The sequence below is a fragment of the Phocoena sinus genome, chromosome 5 (assembly GCF_008692025.1).
Source record: "Phocoena sinus isolate mPhoSin1 chromosome 5, mPhoSin1.pri, whole genome shotgun sequence".
In the NCBI taxonomy this organism is placed as follows: Eukaryota; Metazoa; Chordata; class Mammalia; order Artiodactyla; family Phocoenidae; genus Phocoena; species Phocoena sinus.
Window position 1 is genome coordinate 45,550,990 of NC_045767.1, and position 20,196 is coordinate 45,571,185.

Genomic DNA, 20,196 nt, shown 5'->3' on the forward strand with positions numbered 1-20,196 from the left:
ATTAAGAATGCCAGCTCTGGAGGCAGACTGCCTGGGTTTAAATTTTTTTTTTTTAAGTATTTTTATTATATTTTATAAACTTATTTTATTTTTTGGGCTGCGTTGGGTCTTCGTTGCTGTGCGTGGGCTTTCTCTAGTTGCAGCGAGCTGGGTCTTCTCTTGAGCACGGGCTCTGCGTGTGCAAACTTCAGTAGTTGTGGCGCGCGGGCTCAAGAGCTCAGGCTCAATAGTTGTGGTGCAGGCTTAGTTGCTCCACAGCATGTGGGATCTTTCCGGACCAGGGCTCGAACCCGTGTCCCTTGCATTGGCAGGCGGATTCTTAACCACTGCGCCACCAGGGAAGCCCTGGGGTTAAATTTCTGCTACATTTGTATTGGGTGAATCAAATTACCCACAAATAGGATCTATTTTTTTTTTAAGACTTTGACAACGTTTGACAGTTTTTTTTTAATTGGAGTTATTTTTAACATTTAATATTTTAAAAACTTGACATGTAAATGGATATTATGTGTCTAAACTGGCTTTTAGAGAGGGAATGACAATGGACATGCATATCCATGTTAATAAATAACATGAATTTAAATTAATTAAAATCAGGAAGGAGTAGTGTGTAAACACAGGTTCCTCTGGGTATCTATATCCAGAAGCTACTTCAGCAGGGAAGATGGAAACGGAGAGGTGGAATTACCGGCTTATGAAAGGAAACTAAAAACATTTAGATTTCTTCTGTGTGATTCTCAGAAGACCAAATAGGGACTTGACCTTTCTATCAAAGGCTTTTTATAAGTAAAAGAACAATAGAACTCTTGTGTTTACTAGAGTGTGAGATACAAAAGGCATGGTTGTAGTCCTAGATTCTTGTGCTTATCTAATCTGGTTGAGATGAAATTTAGTTGCCACTGCTGGTGCATCTGGCTACCAGGTACTCACAAAACCTTGGTGGATCCTTAGAATGATGTTCCAGAGACTGGTGGTATAATCTGCATCTAAATCACTACGGACAAGGCAGGGCTTGAGAAAGCCGTGGCTTCAGAGAGCAGCAAATCCAAAGCAGCGGTTTAGAATACAGTAGTGTTAAAAGATAGCTGAAGTAAGAATCCGGAATTCAAGCAGCCCTATGGGCACTGGAAACCCAGGAGTAAAATGTAAAATGGTTCCACTCCTCTATTTTTCATTGTATACAATAGTTACTTTTTTTTTTTTTTTTTTTTTGCAGTACGCGGGCCTCTCACTGTTGTGGCCTCTCCCATTGCGGAGCACAGGCTCCGGACGCGCAGGCTCAACGGCCATGGCTCACGGGCCCAGCCACTCTGCGACATGTGGGATCTTCCCGGACCGGGGCACGAACCCGTGTCCTCTGCATCAGCAGGCAGACTCTCAACCACTGCGCCACCAGGGAAGCCCAATAGTTACATTTTTAATTAAAATATTATGTTAACATAATCAGCTTATTTTTACATGAATATATTTTAAAAATTCTGTTTTAATATTTACCTATTATTTTTAATTAATAGGTAAATATTGCCCAACATACCTCACATAAACAAAAACATTTGGAGTCCTCAATAATTTTTTAGGAGTGTAAAGGAGTCCAAAAACGTTTGAGAACTGCTGGAGTACACTAAGTTCCCTCATGGCATTCTATTTTTGTTCAATTAAATATTTATTATGTCTATTTTATGCCAGGCACAGTTCTGGGTGTTGGGAATACAGGTGAACAAGACAGGCAGGCCCTGATCACATAGATCTTGTTTTCCAGTTCGCGTGTTGTGTGCGTGTGTTCATGTCTGCAAGGCAACTTAGTCAGTGAAGAAGAAAAATGAACAAGATAATTTCAGGTAAGTGTTCAAGTGCTGTAAAGAAAATTAAACAGGGTGAAATGGCTGGGAGTGTGGGTCCAATCAGACTGACTCTGGGAAGGTGACTTTTGATCTGAGACCTGACTGGCAATGGGAAGCCTCTGTTTTTTCTCTACTTCTGCCTGCCTCATTCACTCTGGCCCTGCTGGCCTCTCTGTAGCTCCTTAAATATGCCACGCAGTTTCCTTCTTCAAGGCCCCCCCGTCTAGAAAACTTTCCTAATTAAACTTTACTCTAGTCACTCCAGTGCAGATCTCCTGAGAGAGGCCTTCTCCAATCACCCACCTAAAATCCATCACTTGGGACTTCCCTGGTGGCACAGTGGTTAAGAATCCGCCTGCCAACGCAGGGGATACGGGTTTGATCCCTGGTCCAGGAAGATCCTACATGCCACGGAGCAACTAAGCCCATCCGTGCGCCACAGCTACTGTGCTTGCACACCCTAGACCCCACGCTCCGCAACAAGAGAAGCCACTGCAATGAGAAGCCTCTGCACCACAACGAAGAGCGGCCTCCACTGACCACAACTAGAGAACACCCGCCTGCAGCAATGAAGACCCAATGCAGCCAAAAAAAACCTAAATAAAATCCAACATTAGTCATCCCCTTACTGGGCTTTATTTTCCTTCTTGGCACTTATCTCTACATGATTTCACTCTATATATGTACATGTTTATTGATCTCTCTCCCACAAAACAGTGGTAAACTCTCCAAGGGCAGAAACTTGGGGTGATTGCTATAACCCTCAGATCAGTAAATAGAGCCTGGGACATGGAAGGCTCAACAGATATGCTGGGTGATAACTGTAAAGTTAATTATAATGAAAAAATATTTAGCTTCTGAAAAGTTGAATAAGCAAATGTTTTTAAAAAAAGATTAGCATAGTGACTTTCTTTGATGTAACCATAAATATCTAAAGCAAATAGCTCCCAGCACATAAGACAGGGAGCCTCAACAATGTTAAGTCGGTTTTGTTACCTGTATCTTCCAAAGGAAAATTTAGGGGACATGTTTCCTCTTTATTCCCGCTACAGTGACTGGATTAGTAATTGGCACACAGTGCGCTCTCAATAAATGTTTGTTGGATGAATGAGCACCTCCCTTCTACCAACGGGTAAACCCAGCCCAGAGAAAGCAACTGGGCCAAAGTCATTTCAAGAGTTGAGCGCAAAGGCGGGGCTGGTACAGGAATATCCTGACTCCGCCAGAGGGCTCGCCCCACCGTAGTTACTGATTCTCCTCTTCACACAACTGTGTTAAACCCTATCAAAGCCTTCAATTCTCAAGCTAAAAAAGAAAAAGTAAAAGCCAGCTTGCCCGCGTGACAGAAAGAAGGCACGAAGCACCAAACAATACGTTTCCTGGGCGTCCAACAGACGCCAACGTGCACTCAACAACATCACGTGACCATACACATCACGTGACCCGCGGTCCCAGGTCCCTTGCAGGCGCAGTGAGCCTCTTAGCCGCCATTTTAGAAATGGCGGCTCCACTAGGAGGCATGTTCTCCGGGCAGCCACCGGGACCGCCGCCACCCCCGCCGGGTCTCTTGGCCCAGGCTTCGCTGCTTCAGGCCACACCAGGCGTCCCGAGGACTTCTAACAGTACCTTGGTGGACGAGTTGGAGTCATCGTTCGAGGTAAGATAAGACGTGGGCGTCTCTATTCCCAGCCTCCCTTCTTTTTTGAAGCGTATGCTGCGTGCGCGCAGCTTCTCTCTTTCGGCGATACCTGCACGTAAAGTCTCTTGCATTAGTCTTCACATTGAATGGTGGCCGGAATTCTCCTCTAGTTGGCTGGCAGAGATGCCTAAACTTGACATTTCTGGAGCCACGTGGAGTTGAAGTTTGTCTACCCTCAACCGTGGGACTCTTCTAGGTTTTCAGTGGGTTGTTCCCGTCCCACCCCATCCTTGGTTCCATCCCTGAGTATCCTTTCCCGCGTCCCTGCGTGTTTAGTACGTGTTCATCCTCTCCGGACTGCAGCGTCCACCCCTATGTCCTGGATCCTTTCCGTTGGGCTCCACCCTTAAACGGTCCTAAAGTAGTGGGACTTTTGGAGCTGGGAGATATTTAAAAGTTACTGTGGGAGGGGCTTCCCTGGTGGCGCAGTGGTTGGGCGTCCGCCTGCCGGTGCGGGGAACACGGGTTCGTGCCCCGGTCCGGGAGGGTCCCGCATGCCGCGGAGCGGCTGGGCCCGTGGGCCGTGGCCGCTGGGCCTGCACGTCCGGAGCCTGTGCTCCGCGGCGGGAGAGGCCACAGCAGTGAGAGGTCCGCGTACCGCCAAAAAAAAAAAAAGTTACTGTGGGGAAGTTGGTACTCAGGGCCGCGGAAGGAGGAGGAAAGCTGGGGGGTGAGGAGAGAGGCAGAGGTGACCCAAACTCTTGAGTTTTGCTCAAGCATTAACCCTGTACCAAAGAAGATGGGGAGTGATAGCAGACAAAGGAGAGGTACAAAATAAGTGCTTAGAAATAAGATGGCTTCCTGTGGTCTCTAAAGTGGAAGATGAGCCATTAACGTGTGGAAATAAAATAACTTGTAACTGGAATTACCTTTTCTACATTTTAAATCCTAGTCGTGTGAGTTTTATACTGTATATAATAGCAGAGCAGTTGATAAACATAGTTTGTGAATGAACGTGTTATTGGGGCTGCATGGACAAAATGCTTTTGCTGGTGGGGTGTACATTCAAAAGTTTGGAGACAACAGATTTAAAGAACAGAAATCTCTTCTGTCTGGGAGGAGGATGAGATGCCTTTGGGGTGGGGCTAAACCATAAAGGAAACTTTTAGAGCAGCATCTAGCACTGAGAGGGGAGGTGGCTCTCATTATGAGCTCTTGCTGAAACACTGGCCCTGTAGAAAGAAGTCCGCAGCTGACCACCAGCACTCTTAATGCTTAAAACCCTTTAGTGGATACCTGTGGCTGTGGGGATAGCCCAAGAGGTGCTGTGGTCTTCCTAGCTCTGCATGTTCACGTCTCTGCTCCAGACCCATCTCTTCGTACTCTGGCCACAAGAGACCTTCTGCTTGTGTTGTTCGTTTTCTCTTTGGACTTCCAGGTTCCTCCCCCAGCTCACACATCACTTCCGCATCGACCCTGCCTTGCTGCTCTTTGTAGCACACTACATCAGGCTCCGTGAAGTCAGAGAACACCTGTTTTGCCCTCCTCTCCTCTCATTGTATCTGTAGTGCTAATCCAGTGGTAGCAGATAGCAAGTGCTTGATGAATATTTGTGAAAGAGTGAAGGATCCTGTTATGTGTCAGGACCTGTCCTGGGTGCTAAGAATACACAGAAAACAGTTCCTGCCTTCAAGGAGCTCATGACTGTGCAGTGGAAAAAACATAAATAGCAAGCAGCTGCTGTGCTGTGGGATCAGTGCTCTGATAGAAGAAACCCGGGATACTCTGAGAGCACATCTGGGCATGGCTGTCAAGGAAGGCTTCCCAGAAAACATGAAACCCAGGCGGGGCATTGGGAGTTAGCCAAGTAAAAAGGATGGGGAGAGGTGCTACCTGGATCACCCACGTAGTCTTCTCGCGAGACTCGGCTCAGCCTTCGTTTTCCATCAAGATAAGTTATTTCTTACTCTAAAGTAAGATTGTTGATGTGTGAATGACATTTTTTTCTTTTGTAATATGTTTTGATCACACAGGCTTGTTTTGCTTCTCTGGTGAGTCAGGATTATGTCAATGGTACAGATCAGGAAGAAATTCGAACTGGTAAGAATTCCCTCATTGCTGATTTTACACTTGATGTGTTTCAGTTCCGCTTGTATCCTAAGAGAACTTTTCCAGGGAATAAGATTTTTGTAATCTATATACTGCTGGTTCTTTGTTCAGTTTATTGACATCTTATGTCACTCATAATAAGCCATTTGTAATGAATGAGCTTTTCATATTGGTACCAAGACAAAGACGACCAATAGTGTGTACTGCTTTTTAAAGAACTAAGTTGGGCTTCCCTGGTGGTGCAGTGGTTAAGGATCTGCCTGCCAATGCAGGGGACACGGGTTCGAGCCCTGTTCTGGGAAGATCCCACATGCAGTGGAGCAGCTAAGCCTGTGCGCCACAACTACTGAGCCTGCGCTCTAGAGCCCACAAGCCACAACTACTGAGCCCATGTGCCTAGAGCCCGTGCTCCGCAGCAAGAGAAGCCACCACAATGAGAAGCCTGCACACCGCAACGAACAGTAGCCCCTGCTCGCTGCAACTAGAGAAAGCCTGTGTGCAACGAAGACCCAACACAGCCAAAGATAAATAAGTAAATTTAAAAAGAAATCCTCTGTGTCTTTTTTAAAAAATAAAGAACTAAGTTTTTTGCTTCCCCTTCTTCACCCACGTTCTGTCCCAAGAGAGGTACTTCTGATTTCTTTGTACTGTGTTTTAAATGTTTCATTTTAACTGGAAATCATGATGTTAATTGTTGGCTCTCTGGATTGTCTTTCTTCAGAAGAACTTCTGCGTTGTAGTTTGGTTTCTTATTCACCTGGTAAAAGCACAGATTATCTGCTAGTTAATGTTGCTTAACACATAGGGGGTTGAGGTCAGTAATATTGCTGTGGGCAGGATTAAAATCCCCGACTACATCTACAAGAAGGTGCTGTTTTGATATTCCAACTGTTGATTTATGAGAGAGATATATGTGTCTAGTGTTTTCCTTAATTTAATACTTTGGTCTTTTTTTTTTTAAGGTGTTGATCAGTGTATCCAGAAATTTCTAGATATTGCGAGACAGACAGAATGTTTTTTCCTACAAAAAAGATTGCAGTTATCTGTCCAGAAACCAGAGCAAGTTATCAAAGAGGTACAAGCTGAGTTCTCTCCCTAAGTTTAAGGAAGAGCAAATGTTGTCAAAATTCCATTTATGCTTTAAATGAGATGCTCCATTTGCCCATTAGTTATAGTGGGGCTTCATAGCTTGAATGTAAAATGTTGGTTGTCAGTGTTCATGACAACCTGGACCTGGGGGTCAGAGGTGGAAAGCGGTGCTTCAAACACAGCAGCTGTCGGCTTTTACTCATTTCATACACTGGCTTTCATGGAAGAATTTTCTTTTAAGAAAAAAAAAAAAGAAAAGGTTCTGCTTGAAAGGTTGAAAAGCCATTAATGTAGATGATAAGCTCATTTTGAACAGGAACTGATATGTGTGTCCCTGGTGCCTTACACACAGGAAGGGCTCTAGGCAATTTTGTTCAAGGAACCAAAAAGTAAATGTTCTGTCCCAGGCTCCTTGAAACTCAGGATTTCATTTATCTTAGTTGTTTGAAACCAGGGTATTTGGAAGTCTGTTGAGGTTGTCATTAATGGCATTTAGTGGGTAGGGCCAGGGCCTGCCCCCTGCAGTGTGGAAGAGGGAAGAATCTTCCTGCCCAAAACACAGTGATGCCCCCAGTGGGAAATACTAAAATTGGGATGATTATTTTTTTAGCAGTTTTTAAAATAACTCCTCCCACAAGCTGAGCAATTAGTCAAAATGTTCATTTTATTCTTTGCTACCAGCTGTTGGGAAGGTGAATGGTAAGAAGATGATATTCTTACAATTCACCATATCAGATCATTTCCTGATTTGAGTACCTGAGTGACAGTCTAGGTGTGTTCAAGGCCAGGTCTTAATATAGGATTTTAATACTGTTACTCATTAAAAAGCTCTTGAAAATGAGATTTTAACACTTAATAATCTGAAATGATAGAACAGTGGCTGTGGATTCTTTTAAAACAGTTAACATATGTTTCAGATTCTCAGTGTTTTAGATTCTTCTCACAGTAGCCTTTGGATAGAGATATACTGAGTGCCTGGAGACCAGGATGGGAAAGAGACTGACTTCTTTTTGGCTGTCCTTTGGTACTTTGGAATTTTGTAATGTGTGTATTACTTACTAAAAGAACATGAATTAAAAATAAAAACTGTTAAGCAGGCATCTTTCATGAGAAGAATTGTTCTGGGTTATTCAAAGTATGCAGCCAAGCAGAGTAATCAGCCTACTATGGTTCAGTTGGTTCTCTGTTTTGAATTTACTTCTTAGTGCTCTTAACTAATCAGAAACTGTTCGTGTTTTGTGAGTTTACTCTGACTTCATTGCTTTCGTTTGTAGGATGTCTCAGAACTGAGGAACGAATTACAGCGAAAGGATGCTCTGGTCCAGAAGCACTTAACAAAACTGAGACATTGGCAGCAGGTGCTGGAGGACATCAACATGCAGCACAAAAAGCCAGCCGACATCCCTCAGGGTTCCCTGGCCTACCTCGAGCAGGCATCTGCAAATATCCCTGCACCGATGAAGCAAACCTGAGGAAAAGCCACCTGAACATGAGCTGGTGGCTGAGTCAGCCCAGACACAGTTTTGCCAAACATCACTTCTTGTAGACATGACATTTTGGGAGAACTCTTTGCCAGAGAGTGAGATGATTTAGTTTTGCGCTCTCATCTAAAATTTTCCCCCTATTTTTATAAGCGTTATTTCTGGAGTACTTTATAAAATGCTTATTGCTTTGGTAAACCAAGTGTATTGTCTTTAGCAAAATTTAAGACTGTTAATATGATGCCGTTTACAGATTCCTTCTTATGTTTTTGGTTTTTGCTGCTTGTTTTTATTTTTGTATGAGTGTTTATCTCTCTGTTTCCAGTTTTAGATTATTTTGTATGATCTGAGGGGAAAAGCTTGTATGATCTGATCTGCATATCAAAGGATGAGGATTTTGGTTGTAGGCCTTTTATGATAATTTACCCATCAGTGGCAGCATATAAAAATATGTAAGTTTGCTGTTTTTCAAGACTGAACTGCCTAAAGAAGAGGAGTCTAATGCAACGATGTAACACTTCCAGAACCTCAGAATGAGGATATTCTGTAAATAGGTTGGAAGAGGATTATAATATCGTAGGTTAGTGTAATAACTGTTACTGTACTGCAGTAACTAGTGCTATAGGAATCCAGCAGTATCCTTAATGTTGACTTTTTTTTTTTTTTTTTTTGTGGTGCGCGGACCTCTCTCACTGCTGTGGCCTCTCCCGTTGCGGAGCACAGGCTCCGGACGCGCAGGCTTAGCGGCCATGGCCCTCGGGCCCAGCCGCTCCATGGCATGTGGAATCTTCCTGGACTGGGGCACGAACCCGTGTCCCCTGCTTCGGCAGGCAGACTGTCAACCACTGCGCCACCAGGGAAGCCCCCTTAATGTTGACTTTTATTTGGGGTGAGTTTATATTTTGTGTAGTGTTCATTTACTTTTGGGGGAGGGTAGGAGCAGTGATACTTAAAAATTTATATTATTGGGCCATATGTTTTGATTAGGTAGTAAATTAAATTGTGAGTCTGAGTTGTAATTGCATTTCTCTCAAAATGACATAACTGCGTGAGCAGCTACGTTTTTTTAATTTTATTCTAATTTTTTTTTTTGCGGTATGCGGGCCTCTCACTGTTGTGGCCTCTCCCGTTGCGGGGCACAGGCTCCGGACGCGCAGGCCCAGCGGCCATGGCTCACGGGCCCAGCCGCTCCGCGGCATGTGGGATCTTCCCGGTCCGGGGCACGAACCCGCGTCCCCTGCATCGGCAGGCGGACTCTCAACCACTGCGCCACCAGGGAAGCCCCTAATTATTTTTAACATCTGTATTGGAGTATAATTGCTTTACAATGGTGTGTTAGTTTCTGCTTTATAACAAAGTGAATCAGCTATACATATACATATATCCCCATATCTCTTCCCTCTTGTGTCTCCCACCCTCCCTATCCCACTCCTCTAGGCAGTCACAAAGCACTGCAGCTACGTTTTATTGATGATCTGACTGAGGTTAATGTGAGCTTCCTATTTCCAAGTTCAGCCTTCATCTAATTTCACCTTTCTTTGGAAAATTAATACAAATCACAACCATTTTTATTGCCCAGTTGTTTATAAAGTTTTATTCAAAGAGCAAAGATTTGATGGTGCATAGAAGAGACAACTGTTTATGGGCCACTTGCTGGGCCAGCACCAAAGGATTGAGAACATGTTTTGACCACTGGAAGTTGTACTGGCTCTTGTCAAATTGCACCGCTCCATCAGAGGGTCAGACAGCTCAGCGTGGACTGACAGCGAGGTCAGCATTGTGAATGGCCATTCCCAGTTCCCTTTAATCTGCTGAGCATCCATGCAATGGGGAAGCAATGCACCATGAGGCAAGACTAGAGGTTCAGTAGATCTTGCACTTCAAAGAATAATCTAGAAACCATCACAAATGACCAAGTTGATGCTACAGTCATTGAAGTTGAGATGTATGATGGGGTGAGGCTCAGTTATTCACAGAAAAATCCTGGCAAGGCTTAATTCCAATTCACGATTAGTATCATACCCATATTTTGCTTAAACTTCAAAAAGCCCATTTGAGGTAGCTGTTATGCCCTCTGTAATCATCTTCATGTCCTGGACCTAGGAAGTCAAAATATTTGATCCAAGTGTGCCAAGGTCTGCTATAGTCCATTCCTAGTAGTTTTGTTTTCTTTGGTTTTTTAAAATTGGCTTTCCTGGTTATTTTGAGCTTTGTTTTATTCCTCTACCTATTGAGGTTACATGTGTATTTTGGAATTATATCATTTACATAGAAACACTTTTCAGGTGAAGGTGACCAGTGTCCTAGGAAAATGAAACCACTTTAAAAGTAGACCATGGAAATCACAAAGTCTGATATTCCACAATGTGGATTGCAGCCTTATGGACACTAGAAATACCATGGGTAGGTCATCAGTAACAATAATATTTCTCTATGGGCACTTTCTGATAACATTGGCTTGTTTTATCTTAATGTCACAATGAAACAGTATGAAATGTTAATGCAAGAATTTGTTTTAGCTATGTATGTAAATCATATTACAAGCAAGTTATTTGGTTGGCTTTTTAGTTCATTCCTTCAATCAGATGCTTCAAAAGAAATGTGTTTCAAATGTCCACTTTATGATCAGTTTAAGGATCAGTTTAGAAAGAAAAATATTTGGTAAACCATTCCTGGTGGGCTGAGCTCTGCTTCTGCTGGACTTCTTTGGGCTGGGCTGTTTCATCATCTTGTGTCCTAAAAACAAACAAAACGTTTTCTTAGATGGTTTTGAAAATTATTCAATAAACAACTTAATACGCTACTGTCTTTTTAGGGAAAGATAACTGCTTCTTTACTCTTAAAAAGATACTAGGGCTTCCCTGGTGGCGCAGTGGTTGAGAGTCCGCCTGCCGATGCAGGGGACACGGGTTCGTGCCCCGGTCTGGGAAGATCCCACATGCCACGTATTTTGCAACATGTACTATTTATTTCAGGCACAAATTAAACAACCCCCTCCAAAAACAGGTAAAAGAAGAAATGGTTAATCAATACAGTATTACACTTTATGGCTTCTTCAAAAGTTATCTGATGTGCTCTGGCATTTCAGTGAGGTTGTGAAATTAGCCTAATAAATTGAAAAGGGGAGACGGTAGGTAAGAAAGTACAGTGTATGTCTGTCTGAACGTCTCTAACTGCATTTGTGAAGCTTCTTATAAAACAGTGGGGGGACTTTCCCCGTGGTCCAGTGATAAAGAAACTGCCTTACAATGTGGGGGACGCAGGTTTGATCCCTGGTCAAGGAACTAAGATCCCATATGCTGCGGGGCAACTAATCCTGCGTGCCACAACTACTGAGCTCGGCGCCTCAACAAGAGCCCACATGCCGCAAATTACACAGCCCACGGGCCCTGGAGCCTGCGCACCAAAATAGAGAAAACCCGCGTGCCACAACTACAGAGAAGGCTGCATGCTGCAACAGAAGATCCTGCACACCTCAACAAGAGTCCTGTGTGCCGCAACTAAGACCTAATGCAGCCAAAAATAAATAAAATAAATCTTTAAAACAAACAAACAGTGGGAACACAGCCTTAAACAGAGGTGTGTGATAATGAGATGAACTGTAGCCAGTCAGGCTGGCTCTGGCAGTTAATAGACCGTGTGCTTGGGGCTCCAGGCCTCAGTGTCCTCAGCTGTGACACAAAGGGCTGGATTCGTTCAATGACAGCAAGTCCTTCCAGCTCCACACTCATATTTGTCCAAATAGCCTTGGGGAGGCAGGGCCTTTGGAAAAGGAACATTTCAGAAGGGGCCCTTTCAGAAATGCAAACTTCAAAGCCCAGAATTAAAGATATTGCTCTGAGTGGAAGGCTGGACAGGAAGGAATCAATAAACAAAAGGGGAAATCACACATTTCCAGAAGCTGCAAGGGCTTCTGGAAAAATAAGGCAGTATCAGAGATCATCATGCATGATCAACCAAACCCACAGATTAAGAGGCCTTAAAGTTACAAGATTATACAATGAATCTTGAGAAATAACCTTAATAATAGTGATGGAAAATTACTGAATGCTTCTGTGCCAGGTCTTGTGCTAAGCATGTCCTATGGATTAACTCCTTCAGTCTCACATGAGTCTAATGAGGTAGGTGGTGTATTATCTTCATTTTAGAGGTGAGGAAACAGACTCAGAGAAGTCAAGCGAGCTGCCCAAAGCCAAGCAAGCTAACAATGAGGATGAGAATTGGGATCCAGACTCAAGGCCAGATGATGAGTCCATCTTCTGTGTGACCCACTCTCAAGTGGTCAGCTAAGTGATTCAATGTCCCCTGTCTAATCATCCATGGGGGGAAAAAAAAAAAAAAAAGGTTTTCTGCAATTTGGTATCAGGAATAGTGCCTCTTCTAAAGAATGACCTATTTCCCTTCTCTTACATATCTTCCCTTTTGGCTGGTTTGTAATTTGTCCAAGGCAGGGCTTGTTTCGTTACCCTTTGTATTGGCCCAAATGCTGGGTATTTAACAGGTACCAGAAAGGAATACTAATTTCCCTCCTGACTATGGGAAAATTGAATCATAGCTTTGGCCCCCTACCTTGTGGCAGTTTTTACATCTAGAGATGGGGTGGGTTTGTAAGGCTGGCCACAGCTGGGGCCTGGGTCCAAGCTGGGTGACTTAGTTATCGGAGGAGTGTTGATCCTGGAGCTCAGGTCGCCACTCAGAAAGTTCTTAGCATAGGAAGCGAGGTTTGGCACACTGACCACTCGGCTGGGCACTTCCTCCATCTTCTTTTTCTGTTGGTATTAAAGGAAAGGCCTGTTAGTACCACCCAAAGAGGCATTGTTGTAAAAGTAGATAAGGCCTGCCCAACCGAAATTATATGAGCAAGGAGGCAATAACTTACATGTTTGTTTTTAAAGCATTTTTTCTTCCAGTCCACTTTGTGCTTTAAAAAAACACAGGCTCACAATCTCTTATCCAAAACTTCTGGTGACAAATGTGATTTTTAATTTAAAATCTTGTTTTAGATTTTAAAAGGCTATATAACACCCCCAGCAGAAGCTGGGCCCACCTTGTCCTCAAACACATTAATATTTCTGGAGTGAAACTTACATTTTGTCACACCAAGAGCGATATATAAAAGTTATAAATGCGCTTACATGAATTCAGCTTGGGTTAGGTTTACTGTCCTATGAATTACAAAAAAAATACAAATTTTTAAGCACTTTAGAATTTTGTGATAGCAGATGAGAGATTTGGACGTGAATATTCTCACTGTAATAAATTCCAAAAATTTTTGTAAAAGGAAAAAAAGTTACAGTGAAGGATTCCTGCTCTTTTCTCTCTCTTTCCTATCACTCAGATATAGCCATTATTCATAGTGACACATTTATATATAAAAAGTTTGGAAAATTAAAAAATCTCATAAAAAACACATAATCTGCCTAGCCAGATATAAATACTGTTTATTAATAATTTGGACTATTTCCTGGGGGTCTTATTTTCAATGAATATTCCTCTAAGATGAATGCTGGACAATTGATAAATAAGCTGCCCTTACCTTTGGGAAAAAGAAAGCCAGCAGAATTATGTAATGCATTGAAACCAGCAGGACCAATTTACCTTCATGGAAGGGGTCAAATACCCTGGGCGAGGATTGAAAGAGAAGGACCGATTCCGATGGGACACGGCACTGGGGAATGCTGCATAGTGAAATCTTCTCTCCTCCTGGAAAAAATACAACTGAGTCTAAATGAGCCTAACTATCCAGCACACTGAGTTTAATTTGAAGGAAGATGGCTGTGTGAGAGCAGACTACAGAGAGGAGGAAAGACCAGGGAAGGGAGGGGTAGTCGGTGGGAATCGAGCTGCCACCCACTGAAGCTTTGAGGAAGCACCTTTATTTCTGGGGCCTTTGTGTCCCCAGCACCCCTTGTGAAGGAAAGGGCGAGCTTTTTTGGAATGCCTTAGGGAAGTCAGAGATCCAGGTACTCTCAGGATCTGAGCAGAATCTACTGCAGAAAGTTATTAAGACAAAGAAACACCCAGGTACAATCACTATATGGCCAATCTTCTTTACCTGTGTCATTCTCCACTTTTTTCTTTCCTGCTGTACTGTTTCTAAGGCAAGTTTCAGTTGTTGTATAATTTCATCTGTAAAAACATTGAGGGCTTCCCTGGTGGCGCAGTGGTTAAGAATCCGCCTGCCAATGCAGGGGACATGGGTGCGAGCCCTGGTCCGGGAAGATCCCACATGCCGCAGAGCAACTAAGCCCATGCGCAACAACTACTGAACCTGCGCTCTAGAGCCCGCAAGCCACAACTACTGAGCCCACACGCGACAACTACTGAAGCCTGCGGGCCTAGAGCCCATGCTCCGCAACAAGAGAAGCCACTGTAGTGAGAAGCCCGCACACCGCAACGAAGAGTAGCCCCCTCTTGCCGCAACTAGAGAAAGCTCACGCGCAGCAACAGAGACCCAATGCAGCCAAAAAAACCCAAAAAACAAAAAAAATTGGTAAGTGTTTCTAAGAGATAAGGACTCTTTTAAAAAAGATAACCACAATACCTTTGTCACACTTAGCAAACAAGCAGTTCCTTATTAGTATCTAATTTTCAGTTGGTGGTTAAGTTTTCGTCTTCACCTTGACATGAAGCAACGTGACTGGGGAGCAGGAGGGTGCAAGGATGGGCATGAGATACAAGTGTGCATGTGTATTGTGGGAGGATGTGTGGCTGTGTGAACCACCATAAGACCACGGATTTTACTCAGGACAGGGAGCCACAGGAGGTACTGAACAGAGCCATGTTGTGGTCCGAATTACATTTTTATAAGAGTACTCTGGTCGCTGTGAGGTCAACAGAGTGGGGTGAGGCTGGAGTGAGTGGGGAGACCAGTGGACTCTCCATCATGCATGAGAGGCAGCAGGGCCTGGACCAAGGTGGTGAAAGTAGAGATGGCGGGAAGAGGCTGGACTTCTGATGTGGCTAATTAGCTGACCCGCATGGACCACGCTGACAGGAGCAAGTGTATCACCCAAAGTCCCCAGAGCTGAATGTAAGCCACTGGGAACTGGCTTACAGAGAACTTTCAGCCAAAGCATGGAGCACAGGAAGGCTGGGCAAAAGCCTAAAGCAATGGTTAAAGTGTGAGGAGACATGAGTGTGAGGTGCAAACCATTCTAGATTTTCCCAAATGCTGTAGGTTAAAAAAACCAAACGAATACCAACATCAGGCAGATGGTGTGGGACTTGAGAGTGATTTTTTTTTTTGCCTTCTACTTTCCTGTGTTAATTTTTTTTAGTGAGCATGTATTTTTTTATTTAATAGGGGAAAAATAACCAAGGGCCTTTTGTAAGGTGGTTTTAGGGTTATCAGGATTACAGTTTTAGGCACCCGTGGAAGTGCTAGGCTAAAGCGAATACCCTGGAGAGCCTCACCGTGAGCTGCTTGATGATCTCCTCCCTCTCCTTCAAGCGGGTCTGCAGACGGCCTATAAGCTGAACGTCCTCCGGCCTCGACTCCCCCTTCCCTGGCTTCTCTCCGGAATCTTTCAGTCTGTTTGGAGCAGGCATGCAGTTAGCCACCATGCTGCAATGACTCAACCGCAAGGAGGGAGAAGAGGTGGACGTGATGGGGACGCTGCTATGTTGCTTGGCCTGACTGGCCACTCTCTGTTCACCAAATGGGAAACTGAGGCCCAGAGAGCCTGCCCAGGGCCACCCAGTGAGTTGGCTGCAGAGCTCAAGGTGGAGCCCAGGACTGCAATTCCCATTCTGACACTTGTCAGTTCCCCCAGGTTCTGTAGGGCCCAGGAACCAAAGGCCTGTGTGTGCACACTGATGCCACATTCAGCGGAGCTTCAAGAACCAGCGAAGTTTGGGAGAAGAGGCCTCAGCCAGAAACCGTCCCCACCCACACCAAGGCCAGCAGGTTATGCCAGTACAGATGTGGCTCCCGCCCCACCTGCAGGCAGCCAGAGAGCATGGCATGAGCTAGTTCTACAAAGCAGCAGGGCAGCTGGTACCACCGCCCTTTCAGTGTGAAGCTGGAGAGAAATAACCTCCAGATGGTGGGCGAGAGAGGGTGAGGGCTGCCGGTGATCTACTGACTGTAGTCGATAAGAGGCCAGGGCTTTGGGGTGAGATGACTTGGGCTCTTATCCCAGCTCTGCTTTTTTCTAGCTATGTAATCTTGGGCATTTTGTCCGTGAGACTCAGTTCCTTCTTTAACATGGGTGTGAAACTGGGTGGTTGTGAGGATTCAGTGAGATCATGCATGCCCAGCATGTGCTAAGAAACCATTAGATGGTAGCTGGTAAAACCTTCCACTCCAGATTCTGGATGATTTGCTTTGTATTGGAGCCAGTGGAGGACAGTTTTTAAGAGCACAAGTTAAGGGTCAGACAGGCGATGTTTAAATTTACTTAGTGCTGCTTGACCTGATCTCCCTGTCACTAACCCCGATCTCCCAGTCTCTTCTCCTCTCAGCAGTCAGAAGTGACCCTGTTAAAAGATATCTCAGACCATGTCAGTCATGCTCAAAGCCTTACAAGGGCTTCCCAGTGCACTCCATCCGAATATACCCAAACCCCTTCCTGCTCAGTGCAGCATCTCCTCCACCCCTCCCAGCTACCTTGCCAACCTCAGTTCCTATCATCACTCTCTCACTCATTCCACTTAAGCCTTCTGGCTGTTTGGTCTTGGGAGGCGGGCCCCAGGGCCTTTGCACTTGCTGTTCGGGCTGCTTGGAATGCTCTTCGTCCAGGTGGCTCTCTCATTTCCTCTCCTCTTTATGCTTAAATGCCACCTCCTTGCCCACCCTTGGCACTCTAGACACTGATCCTGTTTTCCTTCTAGTACCTTCAGGTACTTTCATTACCTGATATGAAGTTAAATATTTGTTTGCTTATTTCTCTGTCAGAATCCCCATCTAGAATTTGTGAGCGCTATGAGAGCACAGTCTTTGTTTTATTCCCACTGTAACTCCAGAGCCTAAAACAGTGCAAGGCACACAGTAGGCCCTTAACAAATATTTGCTGAATGAATAAATGAATGCTTGCACGAGGGGCCCTTGCTTTCTTAATCAATCCGTGGGAATAGTGGTTTCCACCCTGAAGAACTGCTGTGAAGATTAAATAAGATGATGCACATTAGAAGGCGGAAATGCTCATAAAAAAGTAGCCCTGATCATCTTCTGTGTGTGAGGGTCAAACCATGCTCATTCCTCACAGATTCCCAGTACCCTGCACAAGACGGGAATGCAGTCTCATAAAAAGACGGGTGGCCAACCATCCCAGTTTGCCTGGAACTGAGGCACTCCTGAAACTCAGGACTTCTAGTTTTAAAACTAGGAGAGGGCTTCCCTGGTGGTGCGGTGGTTGAGAGTCCGCCTGCCGATGCAGGGGACATGGGTTCGTGCCCCTGTCCGGGAAGATCCCGCATGCCGCGGAGCGGCTGGGCCCGTGAGCCATGGCTGCTGAGCCTGTGCGTCCGGAGCCTGTGCTCCGCAGCGGGAGAGGCCACAACAGTGAGAGGCCCGCGTGCCGCAAAAAAAAAACAAAAAAAACCTAGGAGAGTCCTGGGGGCACTAGGATGAGGTCCCCCTAATAAAACGGTACATCTACTAGTCCCTCCCAACCTGGGGCCAAGTCCTCACTTACTCGGTTTCCAGGGCAGCCAGCCGGGCCTGGAGCTGTGCTTGAGCGCTGCTGAAATCGGCCACCATGGCCTGCATCTCCTTCCGGTGTTCCTGGTGTAGCATCTCCACCTCCCGGGCCCGCTGGGCTTGCTGATCCTCCTCCAGCAGCCTGTGGGGTGGGGTGGAAGCACAGCTGGGCTTGTCCAGGCTCTAGGGACTGAACCTCTAGGGCACTGGAGTTTCTCTCCACTCTGCTGGGTGGCCTGCAGAATCTAAGGTCAGGACACAGTGGGAAGGAGATCCGGGGTCTCTGAGTTGTGGGGTCCAGCTCGTGGAACTTCTTCTCAGTACCTTCCACCCCAGCATTCCACGAAGGAGAAACCTGAGCACAAAGGGCAGCCTTCTGCGAGAAGGGGTGGAGGACAGCTCAGGAGAGGAGTCCCAGAAAACACTCCTTTCACTTGGGGGAGGTGGGTAGGCCTGGAGGCTGAGATTCTGTATCGGAATTACCAAACGTTGTGGACTCTGAGAGCTGGGAGACCAGCGGTCCAGGGTGGGGAGGCAAGATGGGAGAGGGATTAGGAGAACACCATTTAGAGCCAGGCTGCCTGCGTCCCTCCGCGGCCTCCCCCATCACTTCCTAGCTGCGTGACTTTGGGCGAGCTACGCTCTGCTCAGTTTCTCCATCTGACAACAGTGGCTACCTTATAGGGTTACTGAAAGGATGAACCACGTTAATCCATGTCCAGAACAGCCCGTGGCACAAAGCGTATGTTCGACCATCAGCTATCACTTTTCTTAACCTTGGGGTGGGGCACTAAGGGATCCTCAGACCAGCCTCAGGGGGCCTGACACCTTCTGAAAGTACATGCATATTTTTGTGTGATGATATCCTTCTCCAGGAGAGGGACATCGTTTTCCTCACCTGGAGGGGGCTATAATCGGAAATGGTTAGGAGCCCCTACTCTGGTCCAGTCTCCTTATTCCAGTGTCACACGGTGAGTCTCTAACTGAATTTCAGGTGCTCCACCTTGGCCAGGTGGATTCATGGCTGTTTCTCAGATGAGCCTCAGGCCTACTTTCACTTGAACTTTACTCCGGGGACTGGAACATTCAAACTCTGGGATGAAATGGACAAATGCCTTCAAAGATACAAACTACCAAAGCTCACTCAGGAAGAAACAGACATCTTGAAAAGTCCTATATCTATTAATGAAATTAAAGTTGTAGTTATAAACTTTCCAGCCAGGGAAAAAAAGGCCATGAATTCAGGACTTGATAAAGGGCTATCCAGCCTGGACAAGGAAATCAGAGTTGCCACCACAATTTACCGAGTACCAGGGTCAGTGCTAAGCATCTTCCTATACATTTCACTGCATTCTACAACAGCCCTGAGAGGGGGTGGTGTTTTCTACTTTTTACAGGTAAGGGCAGGGTCTTGGAGAGATTCGCAGACTTGCCCAAGGTCACACAGCTAGTTAAGAGCAAACAGAACTGTCTTAACTATTCCACTGCACTGACTCCCTAAGGCTAGTTTTGAGGATACTTTTGGCATCGTTAAGTTTGATTCCACAGATTCTCTGATCTGTAAGGAAACAGGGTACCCCTCCCCCCATTTCAGGGCTAACCCTAGGCGTTTTGAGATCTAGAATTCCTAGACCACTGATACTTTCCGTGGGTCAAAGGAGTAACATCAGTGAAGTGCTGGCGTACTAGGGAGACCTTTCTTTGGGAAGATGCCAAGGGTGCAACGCAATCTTAGATCCCAGAGGCTCGCCAAGGGGCAAAGGAGAGAAGCCCCGACCCGCAGACCTACCTGCGCTGGTCGCGGAGCTGCAGCGCCTCCTGCCGCTGCTGTTCCACCTCGGCCCGCAGCCGCCGCACTGTTTCCTGGAGCTGCGAGTTCTCCTCCCAGAGGCCGCATCCCTCGCTGGGCTCCTGCTCGGCGGCGCCCTTGCTCGTCGGGGAGCACGCCTGGCCCGGACCACCCCCCTCCTAGGGAGAAAGCAGCCAGAAGAGCCGTCTGCAGGAGGCGCAATGGCAGACAAGGGCCAGAGATGTGCCGCGGCAAAGACTGAGCCCGGAACCCAAGTCGGGCTCCTGATTCAGGAGCTCACGTCTAGTCTCTTAAAGTTTTCTGCTTTGAGAGTTGGCCAAATGTGGGCCTCAAAAAGTCTAATAATGCTGGTGAGCCAAGAATGTGGCTTAAATTAAAACAAGCCCAACACTGCACCTGTGTGGAGTGGGGGGGGGAGGGGGTAGGATGGCTCTGAGCTGCTTCTTGTTAGGACACTAATTCACTAATTACCCCCCAAAGGTCTCATTCCTAAATTCCATCATATTGGTGGTTAGGGCTTCAACATGTGAATTTGGGGCGAAACCACACAGGGCAGAGGAAGGGGAGAGTGAATGTTTGCTGAA

General features: G+C 45.8%; 2 protein-coding genes across 3 annotated transcripts in view; one reads left to right on the forward strand and one right to left on the reverse strand.

The window, feature by feature from the left end:
• The first annotated feature begins 3,315 nt into the window (after window positions 1-3,315).
• Window positions 3,316-10,981, forward strand: MED28 (mediator complex subunit 28). 2 transcript variants are annotated; one of them, XM_032632979.1, is made up of 4 exons: window positions 3,316-3,498; window positions 5,514-5,580; window positions 6,552-6,664; window positions 7,953-10,981. In XM_032632979.1, exons 1-4 carry the CDS (start codon window positions 3,340-3,342, stop codon window positions 8,148-8,150), a joined length of 537 nt encoding a protein of 178 aa, XP_032488870.1. In that variant the 5' UTR covers window positions 3,316-3,339; the 3' UTR covers window positions 8,151-10,981. The 2 variants fall into 2 exon arrangements, with proteins under 2 accessions (XP_032488870.1, XP_032488871.1); XM_032632980.1 differs by lacking the exon at window positions 6,552-6,664 and having other exon boundaries at window positions 3,338-3,498.
• FAM184B (family with sequence similarity 184 member B) overlaps window positions 10,773-20,196 on the reverse strand; it is a 112,637-nt gene continuing 103,213 nt past the window's right edge. Inside the window, 6 exon segments of the mRNA XM_032632978.1 lie at window positions 10,773-10,895; window positions 12,729-12,928; window positions 13,758-13,862; window positions 15,576-15,693; window positions 17,798-17,944; window positions 19,592-19,770. Of these exon segments, the coding sequence (XP_032488869.1) occupies window positions 10,802-10,895; window positions 12,729-12,928; window positions 13,758-13,862; window positions 15,576-15,693; window positions 17,798-17,944; window positions 19,592-19,770 (843 nt within the window). The 3' untranslated portion in view covers window positions 10,773-10,801.

What these genes read in the sequence shown, in the direction of transcription:
- MED28 (XM_032632979.1), top strand. Translation starts at nt 3,340, where the DNA reads ATGGCGGCTCCACTAGGAGGCATGTTCTCCGGGCAGCCACCGGGACCG. An exon ending in AGTTGGAGTCATCGTTCGAG is followed by an intron (nt 3,499 to 5,513) that starts GTAAGATAAGAC and finishes TTGATCACACAG; the next exon opens with GCTTGTTTTGCTTCTCTGGT. An exon ending in TCAGGAAGAAATTCGAACTG is followed by an intron (nt 5,581 to 6,551) that starts GTAAGAATTCCC and finishes TTTTTTTTTAAG; the next exon opens with GTGTTGATCAGTGTATCCAG.